The sequence below is a fragment of the Dermacentor albipictus genome, chromosome 4, assembly GCF_038994185.2.
Source record: "Dermacentor albipictus isolate Rhodes 1998 colony chromosome 4, USDA_Dalb.pri_finalv2, whole genome shotgun sequence".
NCBI classification, from domain to species: domain Eukaryota; kingdom Metazoa; phylum Arthropoda; class Arachnida; order Ixodida; family Ixodidae; genus Dermacentor; species Dermacentor albipictus.
Genome location: NC_091824.1, coordinates 11734185 through 11751237, shown reverse-complemented (window position 1 = coordinate 11751237; position 17053 = coordinate 11734185). Strand labels below are relative to the sequence as shown.

At 51.7% G+C, this 17053-nt stretch overlaps 1 protein-coding gene across 1 annotated transcript; it reads right to left on the bottom strand.

The window, feature by feature from the left end:
- Positions 1 to 903: 903 nt before the first annotated feature.
- Positions 904 to 3642, bottom strand: LOC139059490 (uncharacterized). The gene is made up of 2 exons (XM_070537916.1): positions 3481 to 3642; positions 904 to 1140 (listed from the first exon to the last, which is right to left on the bottom strand). The coding sequence occupies exons 1-2, from the start codon at positions 3640 to 3642 to the stop codon at positions 904 to 906; spliced, it is 399 nt and encodes a 132-aa protein (XP_070394017.1).
- Positions 3643 to 17053: the final 13411 nt, after the last annotated feature.

Sequence of the window (17053 nt, the reverse complement as noted above, 5' to 3'; positions counted from 1 at the left end):
CAATCTTAGTTGGAAGGATGCGTACAGTGAGGCTCCGCTCCATGCTGTGGACAACATTTGCCGTTATATCTTTGCGAATAAGAATGGCCATTGCCGAATTATGGCTCTACGCCGCATAGCCTGAAAGATGAGGCGTTTGGTTTGTTTCCCTAGAGTAGGAGAATGTCTGGTCGACGTCCTTGAGCGGCAATGTACTGCTTGAGAAGGCCCCGTTTTCGAGCAATCACTCTACAGTTCCACTGCCACACTACCAGATTAGTCGTCATTGTTATACTGATAATTTTGCGGAGCGTCCGCTGTAGGGTGACGAGTGGGTCGCGTTACGCTGGTAGATCGACGTACTTTGGGTCGATCGCACTCTTTTCGGCCCGGTAATGCGTCCATCGCAGCCTGCACTTGTGTATAGACCATCGCCTCTGCCTTGTTGCTGAGTATCTCGTTGAACAAGGAGCGAATTTGGCTCATTATTTGTTGAGTGTATGTTTTAGCGCCTCCCCAACTTGAGCAGCAACCTGTTGAGATATCTTGGCCTCTATACTGGTTTGCATTTCTTTCATTACGTCGCTTAGTTGCTGAAAATCTGCTTCAAGGTTTTGTAGGGCTGTGGTGTGGTGTCTTGCTTTTTTCATTGCTGGTTGCAATGACGCTGGTTCTACTTCTTGTACTAAGGGTTGCATTATATCACCTAATGGTGTGGCTTCAGGTGCGTGTGCCTCTGCTTGCATGTCCATGTCTTCGGTAGGCTCTAGTGATTGTGACGATAGTGCTGACATTTGATCAGGTGTGCGAGTTTGAAGCATAGCGTTCTTATTATCCTTGGCTACGTTTTGAGCTCGTGTTTGGACTTTAGACGCATAGGTCACGGGCGGGGGCGGGAGGAGGGGGAGGTGCCCGGTGACTGACTTAGGTTTCGCTGTTTTGCGGGTTGCTCTCCTTGTTGGCCTCGAGAATGGTTGTGATGCCGAGACTGGATGCCACCTCCGGGCCGATTGCTGTCCCCGGACTGGCCGCAGCTCCCGGACTGGCCACTGCTGCCGGACTGGCTTTCGCTCCCAGGCTGGCTATGGCCCCCGAAGTGGCCCCGGTCCCTGGAATGGCTGCGGCCCCTAGATCGGCTGCGGCCCCTGGATCGTTCTGCCTCTGGAGCGGCTGCGGCCTCTGGACTGTTGACGGCTTCTGGAGCTACTTCTGTCTCTCGATGTGTTGTCGGAGTTGCGTTTTGCGCTTGCGCTTTGGCTTGCGATGGTGACTGTTTTCGTTTGCTTGTCGTCCTTTCGTTAATTGTTTCAAACGCTTCAGGTAGGCCGCCTCTCTGACCGCTTTATCAGCGGCTTGTCGCACTTCACAAGTTGGGTCATCGTCATTCTGGTCCTTGCCACAGTTAGGGCAGCCTGGTTTGCAGTCATGATCCTCTACAGGATCTCTGACAAACTTTCCACATGTTCTGCACCTTTGTTTTCAATTGTCGCGACAAGCGTCTGATCGGTGTCTTATAGCAAAGCATGTTGAGCTAAATTGCGCCTTGGGTCGGTGAGGGATGTAGCAGTCTACACCTCCGCCGAGGATGACCTGGCGAGGCACATGCGCTCGAGCCCTTGATAGTTATGACGCTCATCATACGAGCCGCAATAATTTCATAACTTGGGGCTCGGAGTTCACACCTCAATCCTTAGGTTGGGGTGTTCAGTTCCACGTTGTGGATCACACCTCTACACGAATTGTGGGGCGATGCAATATAGGTGTGAACAGGGTAAGTTTCGCCATTAAGAGCGGTTTCGTTAATGCGCTGGAGCTTTTCTGTCGCTGAGGGGTCACCACTGGTTATAAAGCCAAGTTCTTTTATTTTTTGATGTCTACTGTAGCGGCGTGAGCCTCTGCAGCGGTCAGGGCAACTGAGACGCTAAGCGCGTCGTGAAGCGTTCCTGGGCTCCACTGAGGTAGGAAAAGGACAGTTGGCGGACACAAAATTAGCGTTGCAACGTGCTGCGTACCTTGGGAATGTTTTAATACTCGGATGGTTTACCATCAGCGTCGGTGACGAATTTCGGGGCCATTGCTGCTGCAGGAGTGCGGGCCTTTGGCGTACTTGACGGTAGACCTACTCGCCCAGCCTTTAGGGATAGCTGATGTTACGTTTCGCCTACGACGCGCGGTATAGCCGGCGCGGATGCAGCGGACGCCGGGGCTTCATTCAAAGCGGCGGACATTTTGGCCCGTTCAGCGCTGCCGTAATGCCTCCTGCCATACGCGTCCAGGCATGTTTCAATGCCACGTGTCTTCATGTGTGCGTGTGTGCATGTTGGTGCCCACGCTTGTCAATGCACGGCAGCCGGGGAGAGGAGCTCCCCCAACTGTGAAGCGAGGAGGTCTGACCGGCGCCGGCCCGGCGGATGCGTCACCTACTCGTCTCAACGTGTCTCTCAGCGTGTCCGTGCCCCGCCGTCACGGGCGCCTCTCGCAAGCCGTTCCTTCTTGCCTCGGCTCCGAGAGTATAAAAGCAGCTGCCCCGGACGCCAAGGGAGGCTCCGAATTCTTCCGTCGAGTAGCGTGCTCTCCCGTCTCTCCACTTCGGTCGACCTGACCGGCCGCTCTTTTGCGATGCTAGAATAAACAAGTTGTTCTGTTAGCAGTCGACTCATGCTTTGCCAGGACCTTCGGATGCTTCCAGTTGTGCCCCAGGCCGCCAGGCCAACGCTACCCTTGGGGCTTGCGACCCAGATTGCAACAACTGGTGCCAGCGCTGAGATTGCAACAATTGTCTGCCAGCGGTGAGAGAGAAGAGCGCGACCACGCTTTGGAAATGACGCATCTCGAGGTAGAGATGGAACGCGCTCGTAATGGAAGTCAGGCACCCGGTGCAGGAGAACGAGTATTGTTCAAAATGACTGACCTGATGCGGCCGTTTAAGCTTGGAGAGGACATTGGTTTGTTCCTGGTTAGCTTTGAGCGAACGTGCGAGAAGCAGGGGTTCTCTCGGGAAACGTGGCCACAGCACTTGCTCACTTGTTACCCGGCGAGACGGCCGATGTAGTCGCTCGCTTGAAGAGAGAGGAGGCAGAGGATTTCGACAAAGTGAAATCGAGTCTCCTAAAAAAGTACAGGCTGTCAGCGGAGGCGTTCCGTCGGAAGTTTCGGGAAAATGAGAAAGGGTCAGAGGCGCAGCAAGCTGATATTCAGAGTGTAGTAGCGTGCGGCAACCTTGAAGCCGTACTCCAGAAAACGACAGTGGCAGGTGCAGAACAAGGAATCGGCGTTTATTCTTTAGCACACGCTTTTTATAGGCAGCGGTTACTTATCCGCTGCTGATATCAGTGCCCGTGATGACGAAGTCGCACGGCATGCGCTTGGCGTTACGTCATCACATTCCTCCCCCCCCCCCCCCCCCCAAGATCGTCGTCGTCATTACTATTTTCAGTGGCGGACATCGTGAGACCCATATCGGTCTGGTGATTTCCTGGCACGCTGACTTCGGCGCAGTACTGGTGCAGGGTCGGAAGGTGCTTCGGCTTGCGTCTGAGGATGGTCATTGTGGGGAGCAGGCAGTGGCAATTCCTGCCCGTCTGGTGGTGGTGGTTCCGGCGTTATTGCATGCTCTGGGGGAGGTGCTGCCGTGTCCGCTTCATGATACGCCTGCTGGGGCATGGCTGGGGCCTCCCGATGACGCACAACGTCCTCAGTGCCGTGTCTTCTCGGGGCCCACACCCACGTTTGATCCTGCATGCTGGAAACTGCGCGAGCGTAAATGGTCAACATGAACGTGGCGGACTGTGTTCTGTGTTTTTACGAGATAGGTCACAGGGCTAACTGGCCGCACCGCACACCCTTCAGTCCACGACACTTTCTCTTGCCTGACAGTCTTTACGTATACGCAGTCCTCTGCCCTGAATGAACGGAAACTCGATCTTTGTTGGTCATGCTGCCGCTTTACCGCTTCTTGCTTGCTCTACATGTCGTCTCGAAATGAGGGCCTTAGCAAGGACAATCTAGTGCGCGGTATTCGTTTCAGAAAGAGTTCGGCTGGACACTTGCCTGTTACTGTGCTAGGTGTTGTCCGATATGCCAGCAAGAAGTCGTCCAGCCTCTCCCGCAGCGGTCTGCCGTTATCTCCCTTGTCGTGCAACAGCTGCTTGCGGAGGCTCCGCTTAACGGTTTGCACCATCCTCTCGGCAGCTCCATTGGATTCCGGATGGTATGGCGGGCTGTACGTGCGCCTGATGCCACAGGCATCGAGGAAGTCCTGGAACTCCTGTGATGAAAACTGTGGACCATTATCAGAAATGACTTGTTCAGGGAATCCGTAAGAAGCAAATAGACTCCGCAAACGCTCGATAGTCTTCGCGGCCGTAGTTGAGCTCATAGGGAACACCTCAATCCACTTTGAAAACGAGTCAACACACAAAAGGAATGTCGTTTTTTCAAATTCGAAAAAATCCAAATGCACTCGCTGCCAGCATCGGGCGGGAAATGGCCATGGCTCGAGCGGTGCACGAGGAGCACTGTTTTGCATCGCTTGGCAGATGCTGCACCTTTTTACCACTCCTATGTCTGCATCTAGGCCTGGCCACCATAGTAGGCTACGAGCGAGCATCTTCATGCGTGATGCCCCGGGGTGTTCTGCGTGCAACAGTCCCAGCACGGCGTCTTGCAACGTTGTTGGCACAATAACACGACTTCCCCACGTGACGCATCCCGATTCTAACGATAGCTCCGCGCGTCTGCTATAGTACGGTATTAGTTCAGCGTCTTTGACTTGTGCTGGCCATCCTTCCAGTGTATATCGGTAAACCTTGCTTAGCGTGCCGTCATACTTGGTCGCTTTAGCAACATCCATAGCCGTCAGTGGCGTAGTTTCAAAAACAGCGAGGGTATCTGTCTCCTCTATACTGGTTCCACTTAAAACAGGTAGTCTGGACAGTGCATCTGCAACTTGCATTTGCGATCCTTTCCTATACTTCAAGTCGTAGCGATAAGAAGCCAAGATTAAAGCCCATCGTTGCATGGGAGCGGCTGCCAAAGATGGAACCTGCTTCCGTGGCCCTAAGATGCTTCTCAGCGGTTGATGGTCCGTGAACAACGTGAATGTCCGCCCATACAGATAGCGATGGAATTTCTTGAGGGCAAAGATTATCGCCAACGCTTCTCGCTCGATTTGGGCATAACTGCGCTCAGCTTGCGATAGGGTCCTGGACGCAAAAGCAATGGGTTTTTCTGTACCATTTGGAAGTATATGAAAAAGAACCGCGCCGAGCACATACTGCGACGCATCACAGCTTAGCGCCAAGGGTTGCTTTGGATCATAGTAAGCAAGTACCGGACTGGTCGTGAGCAAGTTCTTCGTTTCTCAAAACGCGAGAGCGCATTTACTTGTCCAATTCCAACGCTTGCCCTTCTTTAACAGCTCGTAGAGCGGCGCGGCTACGGTTGCCAAGTCCGATAGGAACTTAGCGTAGAATGTTACCATTCCAAGAAAAGACTTAAGTTCTGTACCATTCATGGGCTCGGGCGCATCCTTTATCGCCCTTACTTTCGATTCCAATGGCTTGATTCCCGCTGCTGAAATTCTGTGGCCCAGGTAGCGAACTTCGCTGCAAAAGTGCTTGCATTTTTCCATGCGCAGCGTGACATTGTGATCCTGTAATAGTGTTAACACCTCTTCCAGCTTTTGCCGACAGTCATCAGCACTCGTACCCCCAATTATGACATCATCAATGTAACACCCTACTTGAGGGACGCCTTTGAGAATCCTGTCCATGAGCGACTGGAATATGGCAGGAGCACTTGCAATGCCATAAGGGAGACGCTGGTATTGGTAAAGACCTTGGTGTGTGTTCACCGTTAAAATCGCCTTCGCAGCTTCGTTAAGTTCTACTTGCTGGTAAGCGGTAGCAAGGTCAAGCACACAGAATACCCTTGAACCTGCTAACGTTGCGAACAAGTCTTCTGGCAATGGAAGAGGGTAATGCTCAGTGAGAAGCGCCGGGTTCACAGTGACCTTGTAGTCGCCACAGAGCCGCACTTTTGCTCCCCCATCCTTGGGTACTACCACTAACGGAGTTGCCCAATCGCTTCTGGTGACTTTTTCAATACCCCAGTCCGTTCTAAGGTATCAAGTTCTTCAGACACAGCTTGCTTCAATGCAAAAGGCACAGGACGGGCCTTGCAAAATACTGGCGTGCTATTTGGCTTCAAATGAACTTGTGCCTTGTAACCCGTTATGAACCCTATCTGCGGTGAAAACACTGCCTCAAATTTCTTCTTTAGCTCATCCACGGCATCGTCTTGCTCTACAGCTAGAAGTTCTTGCCAGTTCAATTTAAGCTTTGTCAACCAGTTGCGACCAAGCAGACATGGCAGCCTTCTTGCCCCGTCATCTACTATCAGCACAGGTAAAATATCAGTTTGATCGCCGTGCTCGACTCGCACGTTCACTGATCCTACAACTGGCACCAGCTCACCCGTATACGTCCTTAAAGGAACAGTCGCTTTCTTGATAGTCAGTTGCGGAAACTTGTGCTGAAAAACCGACTTAGGCATGACGGTGACGGAAGCCCCGGTGTCTATCTGCATCTTTATGGTTTGTCCTTCCATCCGAACAGTGACATAGTACGCCGAATTATTATTTGTCACACTGTATATTTCTTGCTGTTCGTCCGAATCGTCTGCCGGGCTATTGATTGCATTCAGTGCCTTTGTTCTGCCTGGGCGCTGTCTGCACATTGTTCTCAAGTGACCTTGCTCACCGCAGTTATGGCACTTATACTTGCGGTACCGGCAGCTTTCCGCCGTGTGACGTTTACCGCAACGGAAACACTCTAGGCACTCATTCTTGCCTCGATAGCGGTCCCTAGCTTGACTGCCTTGCTTTAGAACATCAACTTCTAATCTAGAATGCCTTTGTGAACTGCCTTGGTGCTCTTCTAATGCCATTTGCCGAGTCTGTGTGGATGCTAGTTCACGGTTTAACGCGATTTTGCACGCTTGTTCGAATGTCAGCTCTTCAGCTGTAAACAGCTCCCGTTGTGTATCGGCGCATCGCAGTCCTGCAACTAGTCTGTCTCGAAGTGCTTCGTCTAGAAATTTCCCAAACTCGCAACTTCTGGCCAGGTGCTTCAGCTGAACCACAAATTCGGCTACAGTCTCTTGCTCAAGTTGCATCCTTCGGTTAAATCGGCACCTTTCTGCTATCACGGCCTTTCTGGGACTGTAGTGACTTTTTAGCAGAGCCGTTACCTCGTCATACGTTTTGCTTGATGGGGAATGTGGAATCAACAGGTTCTTCAATACCTCATACACTCGAGGACCCACTACCGTCAAGAATGCAGCCAGTTTCCTGCCTTCAGCTATGTCATTTGCCGAGACGTAAAGCTCAAATCTTTCCAAGTAGGACTCGAAGCTATCGCTTCCTTCGTCAAAGCTATCACTTTTTCCCACCTTCGCCATTGCAGCGCCGGCCCCGCGGTAGTCGTCTTCAGCAGCAATCGAAGAAGCAAGTGACAAGCCGTCCTGATCCCATCCTCGTCGCCAGTGTAGTAGCGTGCGGCAACCTTGAAGCCGTACTCCAGAAAACGACAGTGGCAGGTGCAGAACAAGGAATCGGCGTTTATTCTTTAGCACACGCTTTTTATAGGCAGCGGTTACTTATCCGCTGCTGATATCAGTGCCCGTGATGACGAAGTGGCACGGCATGCGCTTGGCGTTACGTCATCACACAGAGCACGTCCAAACTGAATAAAATTGAGCCTGTAGCGTTGAAGGCACCAGATACTGGAGAGGAAATGCCCGATGCGGGAAAGTTAGAAGAGCTATCTGCATATTTGCTCATCGCGCCTACCTCAGACGGACTTAATAGGTTGCTAAAAGTCAGCCGGGCGGCTTTGATAGCCGAGCAAAAGAAGGATGGCAGCCTAGAAAACATACGCTGCATTGTCAAGGAAAGTATTGCCAAGAAAAATGCTCGCTTTGTGGAAAGAGGTGGGGTCCTGTACCAGAAGTATCTAGACCGCAGGGGAGTGGAGTTCGATCAGCTGATCGTGCCTCAGTGCTACCGTCAGGATCTGTTGCGCTTGTCGCATGTGGGTTCGTGGTCCGGACACCTAGGAGTTAAGAAAACTAAGGACCCTCTCTTGCAAGAGTACTATTGGCCAGGGTGTTTTCGGGACGCAGACCACTTTGGGAGGACATGTGACACCTGGCAGCGGGTGGGCAAACCTGCAGGGACAAATCGAGGGCGCCGTTGAAGTTGGTACCTATTATTACGGAGCCTTTTAGACGGCTCGTTATTCATACAGTGGGACCTCTGCCGGTAACAGCCACGGGGTACAGACACATTTTGACTGTGATCTGCCCAGCGACAAAGTTCTTTGAAGCAGTGCCTCTTAAAGAACTCAGCTCAGATGAGATAGTCAATGCACTACTGTCCATATTTGCGCGAGTTGGTTTTCCTGCGGAAATCCAGTCAGATCAGGGCACAGTGTTCACTAGCGCTTTGACGACAACTTTTCTCGAAAGGTGTGGGGTAAAGCTGTTACACAGCTCAGTGTACCACCCACAGTCGAATTCCGTTGAGAAGCTCCACTCCGTCATGAAGCGCGCGTTGAGAGCATTGTCGTTTGAACAATAAACTGACTGGGAGCTGTGTCTGCCTGGGGTGATGTTTGCATTAAGGACCGCGCCGCATGCGGCTACGGGGTTTTTGCCAGCTGAGCTAGTGTACGGTCTCTCGCTGCGATCTCCGCTTCGCATGCTTCGAAACGGATCACTGCCCTCTCCAATGGCTGCAGACCATCTGTTCCACAAATGGCCGCCTCCTGCGCTGGAGCTTCGCTTTGCAACAATATTCCTTTGAGGTGCGTTACAAAAAGGGGAGTCTCAACGGTAACGCCGATGGCTTAAGTCGAAGCCCCTAACGTGGGAATCAGCCTCAAAATTGTTTGTTACTGATGTTTTTCTTTCTCAGGCAGGATTTTTAACATATTGCTTTTGTGTAGTGTTTCAAAGTCATGATGTGCTTTCTAGTGCAATTTTCCGATTTGTGGACGCGTTCTGGGTGCTGCTAGACTACTGTAAGGAACTAGGCAGTAGTATAAAAGGGGAAAGAGCCTGGCATGGCTTAGTGAGGGTTGTGCCGTGCTTGCTGACTGAGCGGCTGAGTTTCGGCGCAGTTCTAACGCTTGCTGGGAACGAGAGAAAAATGGCAACTCTCCCAAAGTCACTTTGCAGCGTCCTGTGTGAACCTGAACGTGAGAACGAGGCCTTCTCGGTGCGCTGCGCTCAAGAAACGCCGAGGGACGACCGACTTCGGTTATGAACATCATCGAGCGACATCCCTCCGGACAGCGGATGCAGACCCCTGACCATCGGGATCTCCTTCCCCCGGCGGGGCGGTCTGTTACGTTTCACCTACGACGCGCGGTATAGCCGGCGCGGATGACACGGACGCCGGAGCTTTGTTCAAAGCGGCGGACATTTTGGCCCGTTCAGCGCTGCCGCAACCCCTCCTGCCATGCGCGTCCAGGCATGCTTCAATGCCACGTGTCTTCGTGTGTGTGTGCGTGTGTGTGTGTGTGCATGTTGGTGCCCACGCTTGTCAAAGCGCGGCAGCCGGGGAGAGGAGCGCCCCCAACTGTGAAGCGAAGAGGTCTGAGCAGCGCCGGCCCGGCGGATGCGTCACCTACTCGTCTCAACGTGTCTCTCAGCGTGTCCGTGCCCCGCCGTCACGGGCGCCTCTCGCAAGCCGTTCCTTCTTGCCCTCGGCTCCGAGAGTATAAAAGCAACTGCCCCGGACGCCAAGGGAGGCTCCGAATTCTTCCTTCGAGTAGCGTGCTCTCCCGTCTCTCCACTTCGGTCGACCTGACCGGCCGCTCTTTTGCGATGCTAGAATAAGCAAGTTGTTCTGTTAGCAGTCGACTCATGCTTTGACAGGACCTTTAGATGCTTCCAGTTGTGCCCCAGGCCGCTAGGCCAACGCTACCCTTGGGGCTTGCGACCCAGATGCAACACTGAGTTCCCGGCCAGGTCCTTGACAAAAGCACAGAAACTCACAGTACGTTGGGCCGATCCCAACACAAGTTGGCGAGAATGTTCGGAAGATGTTGTAGACGAGCCGAGCCGTGTCTGAGGACTGCTCCTTGTCGAATAAGTTGGCATTCGGGTCTTTCCTGTGGAACGATACGAAGACACGTATGCTCGGACAGGAGCGACGCTCGCCCCACAGATCGGTTTGAAGATGAGGCTCACGCGGGCGCGCACTTTGGCCACCAACGCGCTTGAAGGAAGTACTTACTCCTGCTCCGACTCGACTGCTCGAGGACACCAACGATTGAACTCCGGCTGTGCTTGGAATATGTACTGCTCGTATCAGTGTTGCCGGTTGCCACACGTCCGTTTTGCTTAGTGTGTTCGAACACGTGGCCCTCACAATGTGATCCTCGGGCTCGACTTTTTGACCACCCATTCTGCTCTGATTGACTCTTCAGCCGGTGTTGTACAACTTGACCTACCCCTACCTGTTCCCGTTGACCTTCCTGCTCAAGCTCCAACTCAGCTTTGTTCCGCGGATTTTATTCGCCTACTATCTCTAGCAGCAAGCTGCACCCCTGTTTAACCTGCCCACCTGTACCTGACGGAGACTACGTCATTACTCCCGCGACTTCAGTCCTGTTTTCTCACAATGTCTCCTACCCACACACCATCGTTTCAGTAGCGGACAATCAGACATGTCTTCCCTACCTAAATTTCGGGCAGTGCCCACAAGTTCTTCCTCGAGACATGTCTCTTGCCACGTTGTCACCGTCGCACGAGTGCCACATTTCCGCTCTGTCTGTTGCGCCGTCTTCCACCAATGCCCATTCTGCGCCTTTTGCATCTGCCTCGACCGACGACTTTACAGATATGATTGCACCGGACCTCTCAACCCAACAAGCCGCAAAACTCCATGGCCTCCTCAAGTCCTACTACGACATTTTCGACCTGAAGGATCGCCCTTTGTGTCAAACTACGGTCGTGAAGCATCGTATAAATACCGGCGATGCAGCACCTGTTCGCCGACGCCCATACCGGGTGTCGCCCTCTGAGCGACAAATTATCCAGGGCGAGGTTGACAAGATGTTTGCCAAAGGGATTAATGAACACTCTTCCAGCCCATGGGCTTCCCCTGTTCTCGTCAAAAAGGATGAAAACAGATGGCGGTTCTGCGTTGACTATCGTCATCTAAACACGATCACCAAGAAATATGTATATCCACTTCCGCGCATTGACGACGCTCTGGATTGTCTCCACGGGGCCACTTATTTTTCATCTATAGACCTTCGCTCTGGATGTTGGCAAATTGCCGTGGATGAAATGCACGGCGAAAAGACGGCATTCGTCACACCAGACGGCCTATATCAGTTCCGGGTAATGCCTTTTGGCTTGTCTAATGCCCCGGCGACCTTTGAACGGACGATGGACATGTTCTTGCGTGGTTTGAAATGTTCCATCTGTTCGTGCTAGGTGGATGACGTCATCGTATTCTCTTGAACTTTTGCGACTCCTCTTGAAAGACTTTCATCGGTTCTTTCTGTTTTTCGCACCGCTGGCTTGCAGCTCAACTCGTCCAAGTGCCACGTCGGTCACCGCCAAATAACCATGCTCGGACATCTCGTCGATTCGTCAGGCATTCGCCCCCACCTCGTCGATTCGTCAGGCATTCGCCCCCACCCGCTAAAGTTCATGCTGTGCACAATTTCCTCGTACCAACTTGTGCCAAAGGTGTTCGCAGGTTTATTGGCCTTTGCTCTTACTTCCGCAGGTTTGTGGAAAATTTCGCCCATGTTGCCCGTCCCCTGACTGACCTCCTGAAGAAAGACGTTCCTTTCTATTGGGGCTTTGAACAAGCGTCTGCTTTCCCGCAGGTCATCATGCCGCTCACCACACCTCCTGTTCTCGCCCATTTCGACGCCTACGCTCCGACAGAAATCCGCACTGACGCCAGTGGCTATGGCATCGGCGCAGTTTTAGCTCAACGCCAATGTGGGCACAACCACGTTATTGCCTACGCAAGCCGCCTCCTCACTCCAGCCGAACGCAATTACTCGATTACCGAGCGCGAGTGTCTCGCCCTCATTTGGGCGGTGGGCAAGTTCCGACCCTACATATACGGTCGACCATTTACAGTTACAACTGATCACCACGCCCTTTGCTGGCTTTCTTCCCTCAAAAATCCCAACGGATGCCTTGGTCGCTTGTCCGCATGGCTGTAGCAATACACGTACACTGTGGTCTACAAGTCAGGTCATCTACATCAGGACGCCGACTGCCTGTCTCGTCATCCTGTCGATGTACGGGACGGTTCAGTGGATGTCACACCGATCTGCGTTCTTTCGCTCTCTGCCTTGCAAGACATTGGCGCTGAATAACCACGCGATGAATCGTTACGACCCATTATCGAACGCCTGTTCTCTGATTCGTCTTACCCATCGCTTCACATGTTCGTGCTACAAAATGGCATCCTGCATTGCCGCGACATGCACCCCGACTGGCCTGAGCTCCTAACCGTCATTCCGTCTTATCTTCGACAGATTGTACTGCAGCAACTGGACGACGTTCCCATCACTGGACACCTTGGCGTCACGGCACCTATACGACCGAATTCGGCGATGGTTTTTCTGGCCCCGTCTCAACCGCTCCATCCGGCGCTATGTTGCCGCGTGTGAGTCGTGTCAACGCCGGAGAAGACCAGTGCCTCCTGCCGGTCTGCTGCAGCCTTTGGATCTACCGACCGACCATTTTTTTCGCATTGGCGTTGATCTCGGACCATTCCCTATGTCAAATGGCGGAAATAGGTGGATTGTCGTCGCTACAGACTATACAACTCGCTATGCCATTACTAGAGCCCTACCAAACAGTTGCGCTACAGACGTCGCTGATTTCTTGCTTCACGGCGTTATCTTACACCACGATGCACCTCGTCAACTTCTCACCGATCGCGGAAGATACTTTCTTGCGAAAGTAATAAACGATGTACTTCGATCATGTGCTACAAAACACAAGCTTACTACCGCTTACCATCCTCAAACTAACGGTCTTACTTAAATGATATTGGGCGACAAAAAACGACACGCACGTGAGAGAACACGACACACCGACACTTTCACGTCCGTGTCGTTTTTTTGTCGCGCAATATCATTTAAGTAATGTATTACCAACTTGCCCGGAATGCTGCTCTCATTAACGGTCTTACCGAACGCTTGAACCGCACATTAACTGAGATGCTAGCAATGTATGTTTCCTCCGATCATCGCGACTGGGACATTGCTCTATCATTTGTCCCGTTCACCTACGATTCCTCGCGCCACGACACAGCTGGCTATTCACCCTCCCATCTCCTCTTCGGCCGTGAGCCGACTTTGCCTTTAGAGACTCTCCTTTCGACCACAGTCGACTCGCCGACAGGGTACACTCGGGCGACCCAAGCACCCCAGATTGCCCACATTCGTCTTTCTGCTTCACAGACACGCCAGAAGTGCAGTTACGACCAGCGCCATCACGACGTGGGCTACGAACCAGGAACCCTTGAGCTAGTTTGGTATCCAACTCGGCGTGTTGGTCTTTAGGAGAAATTCCTCTCGCGATACTATGGCCCTTATAGCATACATCGCCAGGTGACCTCGAAAAACTTGAGCAGCGCAGGATAATATCTAGATTAACATTTATTTACCAACTTTACCACGAGAACTTTAAGCTATCACGGGAACGATATGTTCAGGATCCTGAAGGAACAGTAAAACTATTAGACAGCCAGTCAGCCACATCAATGTTCACAAATTCTCTTTATTTCCTCGCGCAATTTATTATTGGAATACGTTATCTGAGGAGGCAGTGAAGTCCGCTTTGTTGGAATCATTTGCTGAATGTATTAGTAATGTCAACTTTTGTTGAAATTCGAGTCCAAGTGGTGTACACTCTGAGTTGATAATATTGCCTTGTTGGAGCGTTCATTTGTCATCTATGTCCAGTGTATTGCCATGTTTTTTTTCACTTTTGTATGTATTATATCTTTGCAACTATGTCAAGTAATTAGTTTAAATTTACTTCTCTTGTTTGTATTCTTAGTATCCACTCCTGCATGGACCCGAGATGGGCCTGCAGTATCTGTAAATAAAAATAAAAGGAAGTGTCTCCGTTGGATGCCACGGTGCCTTCACCTCCCTCTGACATCATCCACGTCAGCCGTCTCAAACCTTACCTTTCTCAGACCGATGAGCCGCACCAATAAGGTGCTTTTTTCGACGGGGGTGATGTCACATTCGGTAATGTGGGAAGAAGAGGACGCTGATGATGGCCTTGGAGACGATGGAGAGTTTAGTATTTTAACGTATGGTGGTTCGAGTATTGAAACTGATCACGGCCGATTCTGTTGGCAACGCACACAAATTTATTTCAACGAAACTGCAGCCATCTTGGAAGCTCTCTTGAACCCCAGGGTTGCCTTCCTTCATTCCAAAGAGTGCTATACATGGACACTACATCATCCCCTCAGGGATGGAAAAAATCAGTTTTGCTTAAACACGAAGTCTTTCAGGTGCCTAGGTCGTTGCCTGGATCGTTGGGGGTACCGCTGTGAGACGGTTTTGGTAGCTGCTGATATGGCTTGGCTAGGAGTAGCTATGCTGGGGGTTGGAAGGTCACTGTTACTCGGCACAGGTTCATCATCCAGATAAGGCATGTCGGTTGGGTCCTGATGTCGTTCCACTTGAACTGTGCTTGCATCTTTGAAGAAACTTGAGTTGCGACAAATCGACACTCCATCTCTGGACGCTGTGATTCCGGAGAAATTGACTTTGGTGATTGCGTATGGGTGTGGGTCATAGTATGGTGAAAACGTGTTTGACCTGTCCTGTTTGCAGAGGACTTGTTGTCCCACACACAGCTGGTTGTTACTCGTATGCCTCCGAGTGTCGACGTACCACTTGTTGTATGCTTTTCTTTTAGTGTCATTCTGTCTGGCCTCATAGTGAGCCGAGTTGTGAGTACCAGCGACAAGTGTCGGTAGAAGATTCTTCACGGGTCTCCCAAACAGAAGTTCAAACGGAGATTTTCCTGTGGAACTATGGGGTGTGGACCTATAAGCCAGGAGGAACGACTGAAGCTCATTAGTCCAATCCGAGTGGCTGACACGACTTGCGAGTATAGACTTCTTGAGGGTGCGCATGAATCTTTCGGCTTCCTCATTAGTCTCTGGCCACCGTGGAGTGATGCGGTGATGCTTGAACCCTAGCTCGCTGGCGAACTCTGCAAAACTCTCACTCTGAAATGGTGAGCCATTGTCTGACTTTACAACTTCTGGACAGCCGAACTGAGCGAAAACAGTGCACAGTTGCTTGATGATTGCAGGTGCTGCAAGAGTGTGTAAGATGCTAACAACTGGGTACTTGGAGAAATCATCCACCACTGCCATGGCATACTTGCCATCAGGAAAAGGGCCAGCAAAATCTAACGACAGTTCAGTCCACGGGCCTCGAGGCAGCTCCTGGATTGGCAAGGGATCTCGATGGTGTACTGGTGTGTTCGCTTGGCATGCCAGGCAACTCTTAACTGTCTGGTCCACCAAAGAGTCTATACCTGGAAACCACACTTTCTCACGCAACAGCTGTTTTGTCTTGACAATGCCTTGGTGTCCTCGATCTGCAAGATGCACCGCCTTAGTGTGAAGTTGTCCTGGCAGTACTATCCGCGTGCCTCTTAACACAAGGCCTTCCTTGGAAACTGACAGTTCTGTCGCAACGCGAGAGAAGGGCATCAGAGTTGTGGTCTTCCAATCTTTGCCTTGCTGGGGTTGCTTTAGGGCTTTCTTGAGCGAGTTCCTTACTGGGTCAGCGAGCGTTGCTTCGGTTACCTCCTCTCTGGTCATGGCACGAGGCAGGCTATGAGACACAATGAAGTTCCCATACTGTTCGGCGACAGACTCCATGCACCGAAATGGTGACGTGGAGTTTACTGGGTGTCGAGACAAGTAGTCAGATGGGTTACTTGGACCACTAGTGTGTTGCACTTCTAGGTGTATTGTTGAATTCGAAGTACCAAACGCTCCAGCCGTGCTGAAGGCAGGGACCGAGGGTTGCTGAGAATGCTGACCAATGGCTTGTGGTCTGTCAGTAGGCAAAATGCTCTCCCATACAAGCAGATGTGAAAATGCTCAATTCCCCACACCACGGCCAGCATTGCCCGTTCAATTTGAGAGTAGCATGCCTCCACAGGAGAAAGAGCACGACTCCCATATGCTACACCTCTGGTTTCGCTTCCGGATGTCTGCGTGAGAATGGCACCAAGGCCATGAGGAGCAGCATCTACAATGAGTGTGATGTCCTTTCCTGGATCGAAGTAGGCGAGAGCTGTGGCGTCGGAAAGCTTTCTCTTCAGTTCGTCAAGGGCGTCTTGCTGTATGTCTGTCCAACACCAGTCCTCTCCTTTGGCCGTGAGTTTCCTGAGTGGTTGGGTGAGGTGGACCAAGTTGGGTATGAACCGACCACAGTAATTAACGAGCCCGAGGAGACTCTTCACTTCAGTAGCGCTGGAAGTTGGTGATGCACCCAAGATCGCAGACACCTTAGTGGGGTCCGGTTTCACACCATTGCTAGAGAACACATGCCCGAGAAATGTAAGTTCCCGTTGGTAGAACTTGCATATCTTGACGTTCAGTGTGAGACCACTTGCAAGTAGGCATTCCAATGTGGCCTTCAAAGCCTTATCATGCTCTTTCTCAGTCTTTCCATACACCAATATGTCATCGCTTACGTTGCGCACGTTGGGGATGTTAGTTGGAACCTGACGGATGGTGTCCTGAAACACTTCGGCTGCTGAGTTGATTCCGAAGTTGAGTCTCTTGTATCGGAAGAGCCCAGCATGTGTGGAGAAAGTGGTGATCACACGGGATGGTGCGTCAAGTTCTAATTAGTGGTGCCCATCTTTCAGATCGAGTTTAGAGAATAAGATGGAGCCGTTCAAAGCAACGAAGATGTCGTCCACTGTGGGTGTGACATGTCTCTCACGCTGGATAGCTTGGTTGGCACAGCGC

What these genes read in the sequence shown, in the direction of transcription:
- LOC139059490 (XM_070537916.1), bottom strand. Translation starts at nt 3,642, where the DNA reads ATGCCCCAGCAGGCGTATCATGAAGCGGACACGGCAGCACCTCCCCCA. An exon ending in CACCTTCCGACCCTGCACCA is followed by an intron (nt 1,141 to 3,480) that starts GTACTGCGCCGA and finishes CAGCCGCTCCAG; the next exon opens with AGGCAGAACGATCCAGGGGC.